This window comes from Spinacia oleracea, chromosome 2 (genome assembly GCF_020520425.1).
Source record: "Spinacia oleracea cultivar Varoflay chromosome 2, BTI_SOV_V1, whole genome shotgun sequence".
Lineage (NCBI taxonomy): Eukaryota > Viridiplantae > Streptophyta > Magnoliopsida > Caryophyllales > Amaranthaceae > Spinacia > Spinacia oleracea.
Window position 1 is genome coordinate 105,237,264 of NC_079488.1, and position 19,688 is coordinate 105,256,951.

Genomic DNA, 19,688 nt, shown 5'->3' on the forward strand with positions numbered 1-19,688 from the left:
ATTAGTAAGCTAAATTTAATTTAACGAAGTATATATACTATTGGTTCTATTGAAGCGAATGGAATAGATGATAATAAAAAAATGAAAATAGATAAATAACAAATGGGGTAGGAAATTTACCAAAAATAGATTTGAAGAGTAGACATAAAATTTACCAAAATAAACTTGTAATTCCTACTCCGTAATAAAATCCGGCCATAAGTGAAAGTATGGGGTCCAAAATTGATTTTACCCTTACAAGTTACAAGTATGTAATCTGTTAGATATTGTGAAATTCTGTGAAGTAGAGTGATTCCATTGATCAAATATATATAGTGGTTACAACATTAGTCCTAATTATATTAGCAAACCTAATGTAACTAGAAGTCTATTGTACATAAAATATCTTAAGAAATTTATATCTCTATCACACCCCCGTTGTCCTAGCAGGAGAAGGTCGTGCGCTAAGATTGGATATAAAATTCAAGAATAACTGTCACGGAAGACCCTTCGTGAAAATATCTGCAAACTATATAATACCTCAAAGGAACATGCAAAACATCCTAAGAGATAAACCGCGTACTACAAATCTATTGTAAATAAAATATCCAATCTCTATAATAATCCATACAAGCAAAGGTTTACGCGGTTCTCGATAAAGATTACCAAGCCAATTAATTACATAAGTATTCACAAGGTAGCTAGCGAGTGAAATAGGAACCAATTTGAGCACAAAAACAATGAAACAACCCACATATAGGCTTTGAATTGACATGAGGTCAGACAATGTCATATAACTAATTTCCATAACCAAATAAAAATGTCATTATCGGATCAAATATATTTCCAAAAATAAACGTTAAAAAGAAAAAGTGTCAATTGAGTGCAAAATAAAAGAAAAAAAAGTCCATTATTAAAATCACTAGATGTTGCCATTTTTGTCTTGATTTGCAACTTCCACATCAACTTCCTTTCATACGGACCTTAAAACACCCCTATTTATACCCACTTTATTTAGCACACTCTTCTAAAACAAACACAAATCATTAATATTCCTTCAAAAGAAAAAGAAAAAATAGTGTTCATTTAGAAGTAATTTTGCATGATGGCCCCTTTTGTGTGTCTTATTTCTCTTCTTATTATGTCCCATTTATGCAATGCACAAGCACAACCTTCCCCTGGCTACTATCCAAGCTTCCAAGTTGCTCCCTTGGGTTTCTATCAAGGTTATAGAACTCTTTGGGGTCCTCAACACCAAAGGTTACAACAAGGCACTCTCACTGTCTGGCTCGACCGTAGTTCCGGTAACTTCCTTAATTCTTTAATTTCAAACATTTTATTTGTTTTTTAAGTGTTTATTAAGACCCCTCTATCCCTAAAACATTCATTGTTCCTTCGCAAAGAATTCTCACTAATTTATAAGAAATACATACTGTAATTAAGTAACGTGGGCTCTTGTTAAAAAAATTCAAGGTATATTTTTAGAATATCTATAGATTTAGAGATATTTACATTTTAAATGGTGTCTCGCGAACCATAACCAAATTTCAAGGCACGAGTAGGAGTAATGTTTCGGTTGACTTTAACATAACTAATCATATGGACAAAGAACATACTGACTATTAATTATATATATTTTTTTCAATGTTAAAAGTCGTTTATTGCAAGCGAAGAAGTATACTAAATAAAATTAGGAAACCATTTGCATGATTTGATCGATAAGCAAATAATTTCCCACTTTTGTCTCACATTATTTTTTTTCCCTACCTACTTTAATAAATTAACTAGTGTTTGATATACAAACTAGACTTATTTTTTATGTATATGAAAATTGTATAAAGTGAAAGACTCATAAGCAAATTAAGTATCACGTGTCAAATAAACTATCTTAAAAGCTCCTTTTAATAATATAGTATAGATATTATACGTAGTTTTATATATACTCCATATACATTTGATAATTTATACCAAACGTAATTACCTTACCAAAATGTTACTCGTGTAGTCTTTTATTTTACTTACTTGAGCTTAGAGGATGTACGTATATTTTGAAGAGCAATACACTCTTTTAATTAAACGTAGTGAATCGATGGTATGAAAATATATAAATTTCGTATTAATGTTTTATACGGATTTATTTATAAGTTGTACTAATTGGTGCATAAATTGGGTGTATTAATAATTTAATATAGGTAGTGGATTCAAGTCCTTGAAGCGATATCAATCGGGTTACTTCAGTGCTGCTATTAAGCTCCAACCTGGCTATACTGCGGGAGTGATCACATCCTTATACGTAAGATAATTTCGACTTTTTTTTTTATTATTTTTTATTACACTTCTACTTTATTTCTATTTAGTACGAGTATATATAATAATATTGCCGACTATTATTTAATTAGTTGGTGATTATGAGCTAGTAGTACGTTCTAACATAATATAATATTATTGATATGGAAATTAATTGTAATGGGATATAATTGGCAGCTCTCAAACAGCGAAGATTTCCCAGGACACCATGATGAAGTTGACATAGAATTTCTAGGGACAACCCCTGGTAAACCATATGTATTGCAAACAAATATCTATGTTAGAGGTAGTGGTGATGGAAGACTTATTGGAAGGGAATTGAGATTTAATTTGTGGTTTGATCCCACCAAAGGTTTCCACAACTATGCTATCTTTTGGTCACCAAATGACATTATGTAAGTATTACTTTCCCTCTTCCTCCTTTTAGCTTACGCGGTTTTTCAGTTTCGTATTATCTGACCACTTAACTACCTCATCTTATATATACTCCAAATAAATTAGTACTATGTACTCCGTAGTTGAGGAGTGATACACGGCTGTCCACCAGCAGCCAAATAGCACATACTCAACACAAAATAAAATAAATGAAAAGCGTTAGCTAAACTGATGACCTCTACTAAAATGAATGGGTAAAAGTTTTGTCATACACGTAGTATACTTTTAACGTTTGTATAAATCAGTACGTCATTGTTACATTAAAGTTTGTCTTTGATAATGTTGTTAATGTCTTTTCGATATGCATTATACTATCAGGGTTGTATTAAGTTTTGTCGTCAATAACTTGATTAATGTTGATTTTGTCTCCGTTTACAGTAACTTTTTAGTTACTTTGTTTGACTTTTCAAGATATTGCACGTAAGTAAAATCAGTAAATAGAACAATAAAATGACTTTATATCTTCCGGAAGTGGTGAGTGGTGATTCCACCTGAGAAAAAACAGTATTGTTTGCACTATGGATAGCCAACTAGACAACTAGCCAAGATGTAAAATTGAGAATTATCTTCTTCGAGTAATCAAGTACTTGGCGTCGTTTTCGTTAGCACATCAGAGGGTGTATCTATTTAGATTTTATTCTTGGCATTATTAGTTATTTGGTAGAATTTTAAAATTATTTACAGGAATTGGATGGGATACCCTAACAACATGGCATGCCCAATTGCCCATAATAGTATATCTAGGCCTAGATTGTTTTTCGACATAAGATTAAACTTATTACAACGGATTTGAATTAAACTTTGATTAAAGAAGAACCACAAATAAAGGCATGTTTGGTTAATGGCTTTTTGCTGGTTTTTTTATTGGCTTTTGGATGTTGGTTTTTTAATCTGGTAAACAGCCAAAATGTACGTCTGGTAACTGACATTTTAGCTAGCTGGAAAGCCATCTTTTCCGCCAAAAATAAAAAGCTAGTGTTACTAGCATTTTGGAGTTGGCTTTTGGCTTCTCTTATCTAAATTAATTTTTTATCCTTGGTTTTTTACTAATTAATTAATAATTAAAATAATATTCTAATTAGTTCTACTCCATACAGTAATTTTTTTCTTTTCTTTTTTATTTGTTACTCCGTATTATGTTTTACTCCATACATAATACGAAGTATTTATTAAAAATGAACTAAAGCAATTAAATGTCCTTAAATGTCATTCTACATAGCTACAACCAACAAACAACAACTGATTTTACCAAACATATTTGTAAACAATCTATAGTCAAAACACCAACTTAACAGTCAGCCAAATCAGCCAAGTAAAACAGCCAACAGCCAATTGCCTAACAGGGCCAAAATGCGACATTTTGGACATAACAAATCTTGGATATTTGTAAGGAAGTACAAATACAATAATACCCGTACCATATCAAGACTACCAACAACCCGGACCGGGGTTCATATCAATTCCGCCTTATTTGTTACAACCACCACGAAGGTAGCTTGATTAAGATCCGATTAAAAAAAATAGACCATTGACAACATTGTATAATCGAGGGGGACAGGAAGTATTATCTTGATGAAAATATAAACCGACGCCTCACCAAAACATTGACTTTGGTGGAAGGCTAGTACACCATTACTTAATATATAGTCTATTGAATAGGTAGATAACCCTTTGTCGGATTTGATTATGGAAGTTGACAACCATAATCAAATCAAAAGGTCTTGTGCGCACAAGGTGTACCAAGATAACTTTTACTCATTTTTGTGTAACTTTAACCTAGTTTTGATTAACTTTTATATTAGTAAAAAAAAATTGATAGATAAATATTTTAAAGTGTTAAATGATTATTTTTATACATTATTAGTGATTTAGAAGAAATAAGTTTTATTAAAATGAAAAAAAAAATTACTTAAAAATAGATAACTTTTACATATATAAGCTTAACTTTTAAGCATTTTGAGTTAACTTTTACTCTGGTGTACAATATTTATTGTACAACCTTTGTAAATAAGAATTTGTGTAATCAAAATAACTAATTAATGTTTGCCCGTACTTCTTTAGGTTCAATAATTGGGATTTGGGACCTTTACTATGTGAGCAAATCCGTTTTTGCATTAGGGCAGTTAATTAATGTAGGTCTAAATAAACTTTATATGAAGAATGTCCAAACTATTATATTGTCTTGATGTAATATGGGGTCGTAGTATTACGTTCGTTCTAAGTAATACTCCCTCCGTCTCTTTTTATTCTTTACATTTGGTATATTTCACGCGTTTTAACGATTAATTAATTTGCATCGAGATTCCTTAATTTTTTTTATTTAAAAAAGATAAATTACTTTTATTTATAATGTTTTCAATTTTATCAAAATTCTAATATTGAGAAATGAGAAAATTTTAATGTCCCAATGAAAAAGTGTGAGAGATTAAGTTATCCAATGAATTTAATTGATTAAAAAAATAATTGAATACAAATTTTGATAGAATATTAAGTCATTTATGTGATAATATAAAAGGAAATGTAAAGAACATTTTGAAATACTCCCTCTGTCCCTTAATACTCGCACCGTTTTGACTTTTTGCACTATTCACATAATTCACTTTGACCTTATTTTATTTCTAGTATATGAAAACAGATGTTAGTATATACTTCCTCCGTTCCTAAATAGTTGCACCGTTTTGACTTTCACGTTTTCCAACGCATAACTTTGACCATCAATACTTATAATTATGTATTAGTAAAAATTATAAAAAGTTGATATATTTAAAATATATATTAAGACAAACCTAATAATACTTTGTATAATAATTTTTAGTTTTATTTATTAGTAGAAAATTGAGGTTAAAGCAAGACAAATGAATAGTGCCAAAAGTCAAAATGGTGCAACTATTTAGGAACGGAGGAAGTAATATATTGTTGGCTTCATCTTAATATATATTTTCAAAATATTAATATTTTATAAGTTTTTATAATAAGTAGTTAAAAATATTGGTGGTCAAAGTTGTGCATAGGCAAGCGTGTCCAGTCAAAACGGTGCAAGTATTAAGGGACAGAGGGAATACCCAAAAGGAAAAACGTAAAAAACAAAAAGAGATGGATGAAGTACATTAAAAACTAAAAAAAAATGGATGAGAGAAAGGAATAATGTAACTAGTAGGAGTAATATATTTATTTATCTTGAAATAGAAAAGCTAGTGCTTTAATTATTATTTGTTGGTGAAGGAATTAAATAATGTAACTGAATGATTGATAGATGATTTGAAGATCTATATGTATGCTTTATCTAACAAACAAACACTCCACCATTAGAAAATTAATTCGTACGGATTTGCATGTAAGTTTGACAACCAAGTCTATATACAATCAATAATGAGCTAAAAAAAATGAATATTTATAAACAATTTGCATTAATTAATTTGTTATCAATTTAAAAGTACAATAAATATACACAATTCATATATTTCCCGAACTTAACCATATATTTATATATACTTATCCCATAGCTTGTACAAATGGCCCAATCTACCATGTTATTTTCCCTTGATAAAAATATATCCAAGTTCTCGCAGTGCCTTAGATTTTGGGGTACGTAGCTACATCACCTCCTACGTTCGAAAGAGATGTAACATTTGAAATATAAACAAGGTACTTCAGAATAGAAACCTAAGTGTATTTCTATGGTCCCTTTGGTGTAGAACGTAGGGATAGAATTTCTTTATCTAAATATGAAAAAGAAAGGTTGTGTGTCCACCGAAAATCAAATCATAAACGGGTCATCATAACAACAGGAAATGTCATCAATCAAAGTTTGTTTCTCCCCAAAATAAAAACAAATCAAAAGTTTGTTGTATGAAACAAATTACAAATGGCATTGAAATATTTGTTGTTACTATTGCTACTTCCACTTCCGCCCCTTTTTCATTTCGATGTGTTCTCTTAAATTATATTCACTTTTACTTTATTCTCTTTATATCAATCTTGTTGAAGCAAGACTTCCCATAGAACACATGTGAGTGTCCACATTGATAAAAGAGAAGATAGTTAATCATTTAATAAAGCTAAGGGCCTATTGCTCTTATTGTCATATGATTTTAATGTGGAACCTCATTTGGTCTTGTTAAGTGGATTTTTTCTCTCAATAACAGGTGCGGCCCAGTATTTAACAAATCTTTTATTTCAGTTTCTCACTAAAGTAAATGAGTAAACACATTAAAAGTTTAAAACGAAGGGGAATATTATAAATTGTGTGACAATTAAGTAAATATAAGACGATTTAGTACTCCCTCCGTCTCTTTTTATTCTTTACGTTTTACTTTTTGGGTATTTCGAAATGTTCTTTACATTTCCTTTTATATTATCACATAAATGACTTAGTATTCTATCAAAATTTGTGTCCAATTATTATTTTAACCAATTAAATTCATTTGATCATTTAATATCTCACACTTTTACATTGGGACATTAAATTTTTCTCATTTTCCAATATCATAATTTTGATTAAAGTGAAAACATTATAAATAAACGTAATTTGATGAGACAAATGGGATTGAAATATTTGTTGTTACTATTACTACTTCCACTTCCGCCCCTTTTTCATTTTGATGTGTTCTCTTAAATTATGTTCACTTTTACTTTATTCTCTTTATATCAATCTTGTTGAAGCAAGTCTTTCCATAGAACACATGTGAGTGTCCCACGTTGATAAAAGAGAAGATAGTTAATCACCTAATAAAGAGAGTAATCGATGAAGCAATAATGTAGATTTCGATAATAATTTGATGAGACAAATGGTAGAGACATATTTGTTGTTACTATTTATTTTTTCCAAAAACTTTAATGCAAATATTACAATTTTTTATCAATCATAATTAAACGATAATGTAGATATTGATAAGGATATTGATAATTTAAATGGGCCACGTTTCAGATTCTTTGTGGATGATGTGCCCATAAGAAGGTACCCTAGGAAAAGTGATGCCACGTTTCCACAAAGGCCAATGTCTGTGTATGGATCAATTTGGGATGCTTCATCTTGGGCTACTGAAGATGGTAAGTACAAGGCTAATTACAATTACCAACCCTTTGTGGGCCAATACCGAAACTTCAAGATTGCTGGGTGTGGGCCGGGTATATCGTGTCGCCTGCCCAAAGTGTCACCATCTGGATCTCGGATCCTCAGCCCACAACAAGTCACCGCAATGGCGTGGGCCCAAAGAAACCATTTGGTTTATAACTATTGCAAGGATTCTAGAAAGGATCGTACCCTTACACCCGAGTGCTAAAAATAATTATACTCTTTTCTTATATACCAAGTATAGTTTTGTTTGCATTGTTCCTAAAAAAGAAAGTGTTAATTTGATGTTATTAAAGTTTTATTTTTATTTTTTTTTACTTGTAAAGTTTCTTGATTGGGGTGTGTTGATGTAAATTTTGAGAAGGCGAATGGTCTTCCATTTAAAGGATTGAAATAAAGGAATTATACAAATATATAATTATATGTCTTCCATTGGATTCAAACTGGCAACGAAACTCTGTGGTAGCTTAAGGCGGGTGTGGATAATCGGGTAGGTGATGGAGGTAGAGGGGTTGAGTTATTCGTACTCCACGAGGGTAGGATTGAGATTGATTTTGAGACGAGGATGAGTATCGTACCTATCGTGGGTGGCATGATGGGGATAAGATAGGCATGTACGGCTATGAGGGACCAATCTTCCGCAGCCGCCCCGCATTGTAGTCATTTCTAGCTGAATAAAGTAGATTGTGTGGGTGGGTGTTAACTGTTAAGTGATTGGGTGCAAAGTAAATGGTGTGTCGAGTAATAGTTGATATGATTATCAAAGTAAATGATTGATGTAAATGACTTTATTTTTTTGACACGGGTGACGAAAAGGGGTGAATATAACTTTATATTCGTAACCTTAGTGGTTTTACTTTAAAAAAAAAAAAAAAAAAAAAAAAAAAAAAAAAAAAAAAAAAAAAAAAAAACTAAGACAGGCCATAACATATCTATTCATCATTAATTTAAATTAGCAAAATATCTATAAGCTCTATTGTTGATAATTATCAATAACTATAGTTTAGATTTCATTCAAAGTTTATACTCCGTATTTTAATTATCAATAACTTTAGTTTAGATTTCATTCAAAGTTTATACTCCGTATTTTAATTACGAGTACTATACTAGTTTACAACTAAGTACTCCCTCTGTATATATTTAAGAGATACACTTGTCAATTTCGGCCGTATTTATTTAAGAGATACACTTGTCATTTTTAGTAACTTATCAACCCCACCATCTAATTAAATAATATATCTACACCTCACCCCCACCCCCACTCCCTTAAATGACATGGTCCCCACTTGTTTTTCTTATTAAAATATCTACTCAACCCCACTTGTTTTATTACTTTATTTCATTCAATTCTTTTTCTTAATACCCGTGCCCGGCCAAGTGTATCTCTTAAATAAATACGGAGGAAGTATAAGAGTATAATGTGGACGATTTCAAAAGCATGGATACGGACATACATACGGTTCACCATCAGTTTAGCACCAGGTTCAGTTTGCCAAATCAGTCCTAATATAAAGAAGAGTCCTTCCTAAATGAAAATAATTGGGCTTTGTTAATACCACAGAGGAGTCCATGACTGGGCTTCATCATTTACTTAAATTACTTTATGTGGTGGTCTTCTAACTTCTAAGGTGTCTGGCTAGTTACGTTACTTTGTTACAAACATGCAAAGTATGAGTTCGGAAATACAATTACCAAATCGACCAGCTATCTACTGACTACTGTATCAATAATTCAATTTCAATACAATTTCTTAAACACGGTAACTATCATGTTAATGCCATATTAGTACAATACTCTATAACTAATAAGTCATTTTCTGATGATGCCGTCGCTTAATTTGTCACCCGGAAATAATGGTAAATGAGACCAACTCGAACTTCATAAAATCATTTTCCAAATTGGGAAATATATTGAAATTTATTAAAAGATCTTCCATGCTTCGATAATGTATTTATTTATTTATTTATTTATGTACTCCGTATGTTTTAAAATGAATATAATAATAACTTGATTTTTATTTATTTACTTTTTGGTGTACATGAGTAACAATAACAATAATATATGACGCAGTCGGAATTACCAAAGAAAAGCAAACGCTAATCTTTAGAACGAATGAACAGATTTACGAGCGATAAATCTGTAAAAGCTCCGGAGTCCACCAGAAAAGAGATAAACTCTCAAAATTTTATTATCAAAAGAATATTTGTCTTCTATTGACTAAAATAAAGTGTTTAAATAGTTAACACAAAACCCTAATACGAAACGTAATTAAAAACAAAAGTCGAAAATAATTAAACTGCAGTTTTCGAGCCCTAAACGAACTCGGATGGCTTAAAAAGTCCATCAATCACTGTATAACAGTGTGTTGAACTCGTGGTCCCATTTCCTTTCCAAAAACATATTCTATTAAGCAATCGGACACCGGAGGCTCGAATAGTAGAAATCATTTCAGCAATTTTTGGCAATTTGCTTCTTTGTCGAATCGTGCAGCCATCCTTCCTCCGTCAATATATTACAAACGTAAGAGGGAATTTGAACCTGATATCTATCGTACATTGGTCACCAACTCACCAGTCTTTCATCATTAGTATAATGACTTGATTTTTATGTCTGTTCCGAACTTCCGATATGTATTCTCTTATATTCAGACCAAGGTATCGATTCCTTTAAGTCTGGTCAGTCACCGTCAATATTTTCTTTCTACGGCCAATGCTGCTTAATGAGAAACTTTCTCTATTTCCCCGCCCTTCAAAGCCACGCGAATCTTTTCTTCGCCTTACCGCGGCCTCTTTGAATCACACCTAAAGGCGAATGGGATTGAGAAGGAGCTCTAGTAGGTGAATGCGTCCGATCGCTAACCTTTGTTTGAATACTAGGTGTTTAGGAAAGAATATCTTATACCCTTACTCTTCTTCGTGTGGGCAAGCTACGCACCATTGTGCGAGCTCGAAGTGATGAATATGGAGACCGGAAGCTCATCCCAACTTTCCAAGGGATGTCGCATATCCGCTGTCAACAGGGTTTGGTTTATTAACTAGCCTTCGGAAGAATAAGATAGAAGGTAATGCCCGCTATTTTAAGACACGAACTGGTAAGAGATGCTTCAATTTCACTTCCAACACCCATTCTCATCAACAAAATAAGCCATGCATCTTGACAAGTCCTCTTGAGGAACTGCAGCTATAGCTTTATCAAGGGTTTTTCCCATCCACCATGAATCCTTCAATAAATTGAGAATCCGCCCATTGCCAATTACCCACTTCATCCCTATCCTTTCAGTCGAGTCACCGGGTTATAATTGATGAAGGAAAAGGTTTAATTGATTTGGTCATACTAATTTTGATCAAACGGACTAAAAGAAGACTGGCCTTGATAGCAAATGGGGTAGTGGACAAAGTTTTCTCCGTCACTTTTTCTTTTGGAAGTTACTAATAACAGTGGATTAAGTTTCAATCACTTCAATATGTAGATTAGCATAGCTAAACCCAAGTCCAATCCCTTCTCTAAAATAAAAATAAAATACAAAAAAAAAACCCCAAGTCCAATCACAGGCCCAAACCAATGAATTTAGCTAAGCAAAATTAGAATAAATAAAACCATTAAAAACATCAGCTTCTTAACTTCATTGTTTTTTTTGTGAGGAAATATTCTTAAACTTCATCATTGAATAAAAAATGTGTATTTTTTTAGATTTCAAGCAAATATGAGGAAGAATCAATTGACGTTTTAAAGAAAATTATTATGTGCAAGTATGCAACTTTTTGAATGAAAAACGCAAAAAAAAAGGTGAGTGAAAGTATTATTTTTCATTTTTTTTAATATTAAAGTGATATAGAAGCTTTGGTTAAATCTCCATTTTCCGCCAATTTTTTTCAAAAAAATTGGATCTAGATTTTTCAAAAGGTTTATATTTATATAGTTACTACATCCGTTCAAAATTATCTTTAAACTTTTCGTACGTTTTAGTCTGATATTAATAATGCTCTTTACACTTTGTTCTATTCTATTTATTGACATGAAAAAATTACTATCATACCTCTATTACCCCCACAACATTTGCAACTTCCCACTCATATTCTTACTTTATTCAATTTTTTTCCTTACACTCACACAGTTTTTTCACATTTTTCCTATTTTGTCTTAATATTTGTGCAAATGGTGACCGTAAACATCATTTTGAATTGTAGGTAGTATTATATATTTATGTAGTCATGTTCATTTTGTGACACCACCATGTTCATATCTATTTATTACGGAGTATGATAATTAAATATATGCTTGTTTATTTAGTTATGCAACTTGTTAAATTAATGTTAAATTTCTGAGAATATTCATTTTTGTTTCGTATAATCTTTTTATTCTTTTGTGTAAGTGATTTAAAGAAATTATGGTTGAGATCTCCATTTTCTTACTATTTTTTTTTTTCAAAAATTCAGATATAGAATTTGTTTATTGTTCAGATTTAGATGTTTTCTACGGCTAACCACTAACGACGTTAGACTTCCGTTAAGTCCAAGGATTATTTGGTGCATTTTTTAAAAATTAGGAGTAGTTTATGTAATTTAAAAATGTGAGGGGGTGTTTGGTGCGTTCCATAAAATCTAAGAGCATTGCATGAAAAAGCCGTTAGAATTAATCGATATTGGGCCGACCACCCCTTATGCCATGCCCAATGAACGGGCCTGAAAATGAGGTTACTCCGTAACAAACAAAGGAAGATCGAGGAAGACTTTGATAAAATTTTGAGGAGAGACTAATGAAAGTAATTGTAATTGTGTACAAAGCAAGTGTTGTAATTTCAGTAAAACAGAAGAAGTAATTCGAATAGAGAAGGGTAACAAGGGTTTGGCCGTTTGGGTATGTTTTTAGGTAGTATTGGTCGTTCCCAAGAACAAACTTGTAAAAGTATATGCGATTCACCAAACAATAGCTTAATATAGAAACCTAATAATAACGGCAACAAAACCAAGAAAAATAATGATTGGTAAATTACTCCATAATTCCTTGTTAATTAAATATCTGACACGGCATAATACAGATGAAGTAGGTTAAGATTTGACATCATTCAAACTTGAAAGAAGGTGTCTAATTACGTTACTTGCTACAATACAATTAACATTCAAAACATGAGTTCAGCATACAGTAACCAAAAACGACCAGCTACCTATTATATATAATTACTAATTCAACTTCTTAAACCCCGCATGTATTATACATTCGTTATTCATACATACACGGAATTGAAACTGTCGACATAAAACATACACTCTACAACTATATAGTAATAACTTATTAATAAGTCATTTTCTGATGATGCTACAACTATAGATGTGTATATGTTAAATACGGGCTTAGGCCGTGCCCGTCATCAAGAGAGAGCCCACTTAACAAGTCTAAAGAAGGTTCCACCTTAAAACCATATGGTAATAAGGGGAGTAGCCCCTTGCCCTTATTAAGTGATTAACTCTCTTCTCTTTTGTCAATGTGGGACTCTCATACGTGATATTTAATGGGTCAAATCTTAACATTTCCCCTCACGTGTGAGGTCCCCCTTTTCAATATGGGTCACATGTGATGTTTCATGGGTCAGAGTGTCTTTTATCACCCTCCCTCACATGGAACCCGTTCAGTTGGCCCATAATATTAACGGTTCAAGGCCCAAGTCGTGGGCCTGACTCTGATACCATGTTAAATACGAGTTTGGGCCGCACCCGTTATCAAGAGAGAGAGTCCACTTAACAAGACCGTAGGAGGTTCCACCTTAAAACCATATGGCAATAAGGGGAGTAGCCCATTGGCCTTATTAAGGGCGTGTTCGGCGATAGCGTTTGAGGTAGCGGGTAGCGTTTTGACCTGGTCAAGACGCTACTTGTAAAATTTGGAAGTGTTTGGTAAAGTAGCGATTTAGGTAGCGGTTAGCGGTTGAGGTAGCGGTTGGGTAGCTTTTGTCAAACGTTAAAATTAGTAGCGTTTAAGGTAGCGGGTAGCGTTTGACAAATTTATAATAAAGTTTTAAATAATATTCTTGTTTTTATTTTTATTTTTATAATATTAACCGCTACTTTTACCGAACACTCATATTAGTTACCGCTACTTTGACAGCTAACCGTTACCCGCTACTATTCACCGCTACTCGCTACTTTAATCGCTACCCGCTACTCAACCGCTAACCGCTATCTGCTACCGCTAATTTTGCCGAACAGGGCCTAAGTGTTTAACTCTCTTCTCTTTTATCAATGTGGGATTCTCACACATGATGTTTCATGGATCAGATCTTAACAGTATATGCTCTTGAGATGGATATGCATATCAATTAGAATGTCCAATTTAGGAAGAATATATGTGATAATATTAATGGCTGCAGTTTCTGTAACCATGCCACTTACAAATTATGGAATGCTAGCGAGCGTTATGGATCGAATTAGAAAGTGGATTCAGCCCCTTCTATGATTTCAGAAATCAAGAAAGTGGTAAAGGAGATAATTCATAGAATCATAGTACTATAAGGAAGAAGGTTTATCAGGTCCATAAAGAGTGGTTTCACAATTTGTAGGAATTATGAGTTTATTGATACCTAATTAATGTACGGAGTAGTACTTCCTACGTTTCTTTTTAGTTGTAACACTTTACTTTTCACAATTGTCAATGCATGTTTAACTTGAACAATTAATGTATTTAATTATTTATAAAAAAAAATTGATATTCGGACAATATATATTGAGACTAATCTAACAATATCTTTTGTGAATTTGTTTTTCTTTACGTATAGATCATACAAAAAAACTAAATAAATATTTTTAAAAACACAAAAGGCAAAGTGTTGTAACTATTAAAAAAAAAAACGAGGATGTATTATACATTTATACGGAGTATTATTCTATAAAATGTTGTGAAAAATTACTTTACTCCCAAGTAGACGAGTATTGGTCAAAAAGCTCAATCACGAATAACACTTGTTATTTAAATATTTTACAAGTAATAACCAAACTATAAAAGTTTTGTTGCCCCCCATGCTGTATATATCAGCAAGTCTACCATAAAGTAAGTCTATTTGTTACGGAGTACTCCCTCCGTCCCTTAATACTCGCACCGCTTTTCTTTTCGGGCCGTCCCTTAATACTTGCACCGCTTCTATAAATGGAAATCTTTATCAATATTATATTATTTCTCACACGTATCTACTACCCCACCTACACCCTACTCCCTACAAAAAATCATTTAAAAATCCACACCCCCACTCACCACTCCCCACCCCTTATACATTTTTCCACTAACTATATTAAAACAATACCCCACTATCAAAAAACACCCATTAAATTAATAAGTCAATTCAAATGTCTTAAACTCCGCACCGGCCAAACCGGTGCGAGTATTAAGGGACAGAGGGAGTATTCCATTTCCTTCTCAACACCAAGCTAAATATGATGTTAAACATGATCTTAATTTCTCTAATCAGAATAATTAATTATACTGACTGAAAGAATACCTACTAATGTTGACAATATATTTTTTTTAATGCTAACGAGAGACAATTAAGCTTCGTACAAGAAACTAAACTAACTAATAAAACAAGGCATGGTCACGCCCATATAGATTTCCAATATCAAATTAGTATATTTAACAAGATTTTACATGACTATAATTTACGTATCGATCTAATCTACATCACTATAATTTTTCTTAAATATGAATCATAACAGAGGATGAAAGATCTTATCTGAATAATTATAAAAAAACATTATATTAAATTTAAGTATTTTTCTTTAATACTTGTGTCGAGGCTAACATGTACTCTGTATCAACTAAACAAACACGGAGGGAATAGTAGAAAAGTTATTTGCGATCCATTTTCTTTCAAAATCTATAAACCTCATTTCAATGTTCAACTGTACAATGTATACACCCTAACTTTACAGGGTCTTTTATGGCATGACCTATTCCCATTTACATACTCAATAATCTCTCTGTATAAAGTAACCAAAAAATGAAATGAATCTCATAATTCTCTCTCTCATCACATGCTGAAACCGACCACCACATCCAACCAAATATAGCCACGTCACTAAACCAATATAGTGTCACCCAATCTTATCTTTCTTGTGTCAGAAAAATAATGGTAATAAAAAACATCACAGCTAGCTTAGTGACAACTCCCAAGAAAATTTTCCAACTGGCCTCCATTATATCCTTTCTTCATTTCGAAATAACAGCTGGCAACTTTTCAGACAACTGACCCCACCATTAACAGACTCCCACGTGGACTACCCTCATTGGACGGAAACCCTCGACTTACGGTGGGCCAGGGAGTGGTGCTTCTTTTTAGCAAGAGCACGAATCACATTCCACGTGGCATCTCCTTTTTCGATCTGATCGTTAAAAAGGAGGGCCCTCCTCACTTCTGGGTCCCACAGATTCCTTTGGATGACCGTGAGGTTGGTTTTGGCAACGTGATCAAGGATGGAGCCTAGTTTCGCGACGTCGTGTTCCGCCACCGTGAGTGATATCTCCGCCCATGGCACGACGTCGTCGAAGGGTAACTTAATTCCGTCCGCTATGATGACGGGTACGCAACCAAGCGCAACCGATTCGACTAGGCGTGGACTCCATGGGGCCCACCCTAGGGGGCATAAACAAAACACAGAACGTGCGATTTCTGACTGGTAACCGGCAAACCTATGCCTCTTCAAGTAGAACCTCCGGTCATTGTTGTATTTCCTCCAAATGTGGGTCCTTACAGCCCTACAAAAGAATAACAAGAAGAACCATCATAAATAAATTAATGTGTTGGAAAGAACTTTTATGGTCAGAATACCACTAATAACATGGTGTTAGGATTTAAAGCACTTGTTCCAATAAAAATACCATTATAATTTTATTATTATTAGGTGTTAAAGTAAATTTACAATAAGATTCCTTAATAAAGAAGTAAAACCATTTAATTAAAGGAATCATAAAGAACGATAAAGACTGTTACATAACATAATGGAAATTGATAACTTATCTTAAAAGCTAAAACAAGTACTCGTACTAGAAACTCATTGAATTTTATTTTTGACTAACTCATATTCAACATTTCAACCCATTGAATGCATATATATCCTCCTACTACACGTAAAATAAATGCGGAGTACTCGGTAAGAAAATCATTCACACATATACACGGATTCATACTTATTATGCAATCTAAAATAACAATTGACACGTGATTTTATCATGAAGGTTCCAAACTTAACACTTACTACCTCCGTTCCTAAATGATCTTTACGGTTACTATTTGCACGGTAATTAAGGAATTTTGGTGAATATGTGATGGTGGGGTAACAAATAGAAAATGAGTGGCTATAAATTGTCCAACAATGTGAGTGGGTGAAAACAAATATTAAAATATTGTGAGTGGGTAAGTTATGGTGGGCCAAATAAGAGTAAAAATGGAATAAAGTAGGAGTGTAAAGAACTTTCAGGAACGGACTAAAACGGAAAGCGTAAAGAACTTTTAGGAACGGAGGTAGTATATGAAAACAAAAATCGATGATAATGTTTTGAAACATGCATAAATGTCTAGAATCTAAGCAAAATTCCAAATTGAAGTAGAAAAAACAAAGAAAAGGAAAGAAATGTACATAAATTGGATATTTTTAGTAGTCTATTGCTTGTCAAAGAGGCAAAATATTACCAACAACTCAAGAAGGTCATGAAAATTAGTTGTGAAAATTAATTAAGTTCAACTACCAAATTAATTCCAAGTAACTTCTTGGTTGAATATCATTATAGCAAGCATACAAAGGGGTGCAAGGGTAAAATTGGAAAATATAATAAATAAAGATAACATGAGAGAGAAAAAGTAAGTACTTGCTGTAATAGCGACCGCTGACATTCTTAGGATTGACCTCCATTTTACCCCTGAAGAATGCAAATATATCACGACGACCATCCAATGCCCACCTCTCCGCCGTCTTCCGTACACTTTCCGGCGGTATATATGGCGGCACAACTACATTCCCCGCCGCTTGACATGGGTGCTTGTATTTCACGCCAAAAGTTTGCAAAATTATTGACCCTCTCAAACCCTCCATTATTCCGTCTTCGATTGCTACATTCTCCTGCAAAAACAAAAACAAAAACAATTATTATAAGGACATGAAAATAGTTTCTATCGCGAAAAGGACGTGTCCTGGAGTTAAAATCGTACCATGGTATGAAAACAGGCGCCGAAATCGTGAGAAGCGACGAAGATATGGTCGGCGCCACGGCTGCGATTCCAGAAAGGGTAGGCGGAGGAGATTAAGTTAACGGCGGAGGAAATGAGGGAACGAGCGTGTCCGATAGCAGGGAAGCCATTAACGGTGCTAAAGTTGCAAGAAACATAGACAGGAACAAAGAAGAAATCGGCCTCATTTGGGTCAAAAGTTCGTACATCGCTTTCTAATAAAGCTCTATGAATAGCAACTTCTGATGCGAATAAATGTTTGCTGCACCTTTCGTTAACCCAATCCTTGTTGTATTTATCTGGTAATTCGTAAACAAATATCTTGACATGGTTCAATACTTCCGAATATGTTTCCGAAGATTCGTCGAGGCGATTGTGTTGGACAACGGAAGCTGAAACTGAACCCGAACCCGAACCCGAAAGCGGAGAAGGGGGAGATTGGCTATCATTTGTATTTTTAAAGGGAGGGAAAGAGATGAAAAGGTAGAATGAAATGAAGAACCAAACGAACCATTTGAAGCTTCTATAAAAGAATTGAGAGTTTCTTTTGTTATTAATGTCTTTTGGTCTACCATGTTTGTTATTTGAGTGCAAGAACTTCATTCTTACATAAAAACCTTTCCTCCCTTTGATGGGTATGTTCAAATTCACCATTTTTAGGACCGATTTTTGAGGGAAAACAGATTTTTGATTTGGGTGTGAGTTGGTTGAAATGGGGTTTTCTAGGTTTGGTGTTGGGGATCAAAACTCAAAAGTAGAGAAGAAGGAACAAAGATTAGGGGGAGCTGAGGAGAGAGAAAGAGAGAGTTTGTTGGGGGTTCGTTTTTGCTTAAAGATGATGAAGGTTTTTTTGTAAGTGTAGTTGGGAAGAGATAGATAGAGATCGATGCTACTACTATTGTATTGGATTTGGTTGATTTCTGTTATGCTTTCAATTAATGGGGTGTATGGTATGGTATGGGGATGCTATTATTGATGTACATATGATGTATTATTGATTTATTGTTGTTGTGATGAGTACTACTTGTTTCTCATTTGTCGACCCTATTACATAGGCCAGGACGGTAATGTAAACAAGATTAGCTATCACGATAATTATTTTGGTTATGGTTTAGGCTAGGTCTATAAAAAGAAAAATATGGAGTATGATAAAGACATAAGGTAATAATGTAAGCGAGATTCGATATCAGATCATGAGTTTGGTTAAATGGTTTAGGTGTACAAAAGAGAAGAGGGATGAAGAAGAGAAAATAGGGAGTAAAGAACTTTGTAAAAAAAAAGTGCGGAGGAATTTTTAGTTTAAGCTTAGAAGAAAAGAGGTTATTGGGAATTGTGCAAAGTGTATTAGTCTTTTAATGATGAAGTTAAAAAGACTATAATGCCCTTTAACAAGATTTGAAATTATTAGTGTGTTGGACCTTCTTTGGCGGCTTTGTCTGTGGGCAAGTTGGCCATTTAAAAGGGTATAAAAATGGGTTCTAATAAATTGTTTTGTTTATAAAGTACTTAAGATGGTGAGAATGCATAACCAAAACAGCTAATGCAATGCAAGTACAATGGGTCCTTGTTCCCTGTTTTGGTGGTCATGTCTCATGTGAGGGATTGTGAAAGAAATTGACATTTCAAACTTTTTCTATCTGAGTACTACAAAAAACACAATAGCATAATCGAACATGTTCATGTGTT

The 19,688-nt window shown here is 33.2% G+C and overlaps 2 protein-coding genes across 2 annotated transcripts; one reads left to right on the forward strand and one right to left on the reverse strand.

The window, feature by feature from the left end:
- Nucleotides 1-999: 999 nt before the first annotated feature.
- On the forward strand, nt 1,000-8,216 carry LOC110775319 (probable xyloglucan endotransglucosylase/hydrolase protein 32). Its single transcript, XM_021979929.2, has 4 exons — nt 1,000-1,283; nt 2,172-2,272; nt 2,464-2,681; nt 7,649-8,216. The coding sequence occupies exons 1-4, from the start codon at nt 1,082-1,084 to the stop codon at nt 8,001-8,003; spliced, it is 876 nt and encodes a 291-aa protein (XP_021835621.1). The 5' UTR covers nt 1,000-1,081; the 3' UTR covers nt 8,004-8,216.
- Nucleotides 8,217-15,617: 7,401 nt separating this feature from the next.
- On the reverse strand, nt 15,618-19,283 carry LOC110775317 (probable glucuronoxylan glucuronosyltransferase IRX7). The gene is made up of 3 exons (XM_021979926.2): nt 17,985-19,283; nt 17,645-17,895; nt 15,618-16,534 (listed from the first exon to the last, which is right to left on the reverse strand). Exons 1-3 carry the CDS (start codon nt 18,654-18,656, stop codon nt 16,063-16,065), a joined length of 1,395 nt encoding a protein of 464 aa, XP_021835618.2. The 5' UTR covers nt 18,657-19,283; the 3' UTR covers nt 15,618-16,062.
- Between the last annotated feature and the right edge of the window lie 405 nt (nt 19,284-19,688).

Coding starts and splice junctions, on each gene's coding strand:
- LOC110775319 (XM_021979929.2), top strand. CDS start 1,082: ATGATGGCCCCTTTTGTGTGTCTTATTTCTCTTCTTATTATGTCCCAT. Junction 1,284..2,171: donor CTGGCTCGACCGTAGTTCCG/GTAACTTCCTTA, acceptor AATTTAATATAG/GTAGTGGATTCAAGTCCTTG. Junction 2,682..7,648: donor TGGTCACCAAATGACATTAT/GTAAGTATTACT, acceptor GCCACGTTTCAG/ATTCTTTGTGGATGATGTGC.
- LOC110775317 (XM_021979926.2), bottom strand. CDS start 18,656: ATGGTGAATTTGAACATACCCATCAAAGGGAGGAAAGGTTTTTATGTA. Junction 17,896..17,984: donor GCGCCTGTTTTCATACCATG/GTACGATTTTAA, acceptor TTGTTTTTGCAG/GAGAATGTAGCAATCGAAGA. Junction 16,535..17,644: donor AGCGGTCGCTATTACAGCAA/GTACTTACTTTT, acceptor ATTCTTTTGTAG/GGCTGTAAGGACCCACATTT.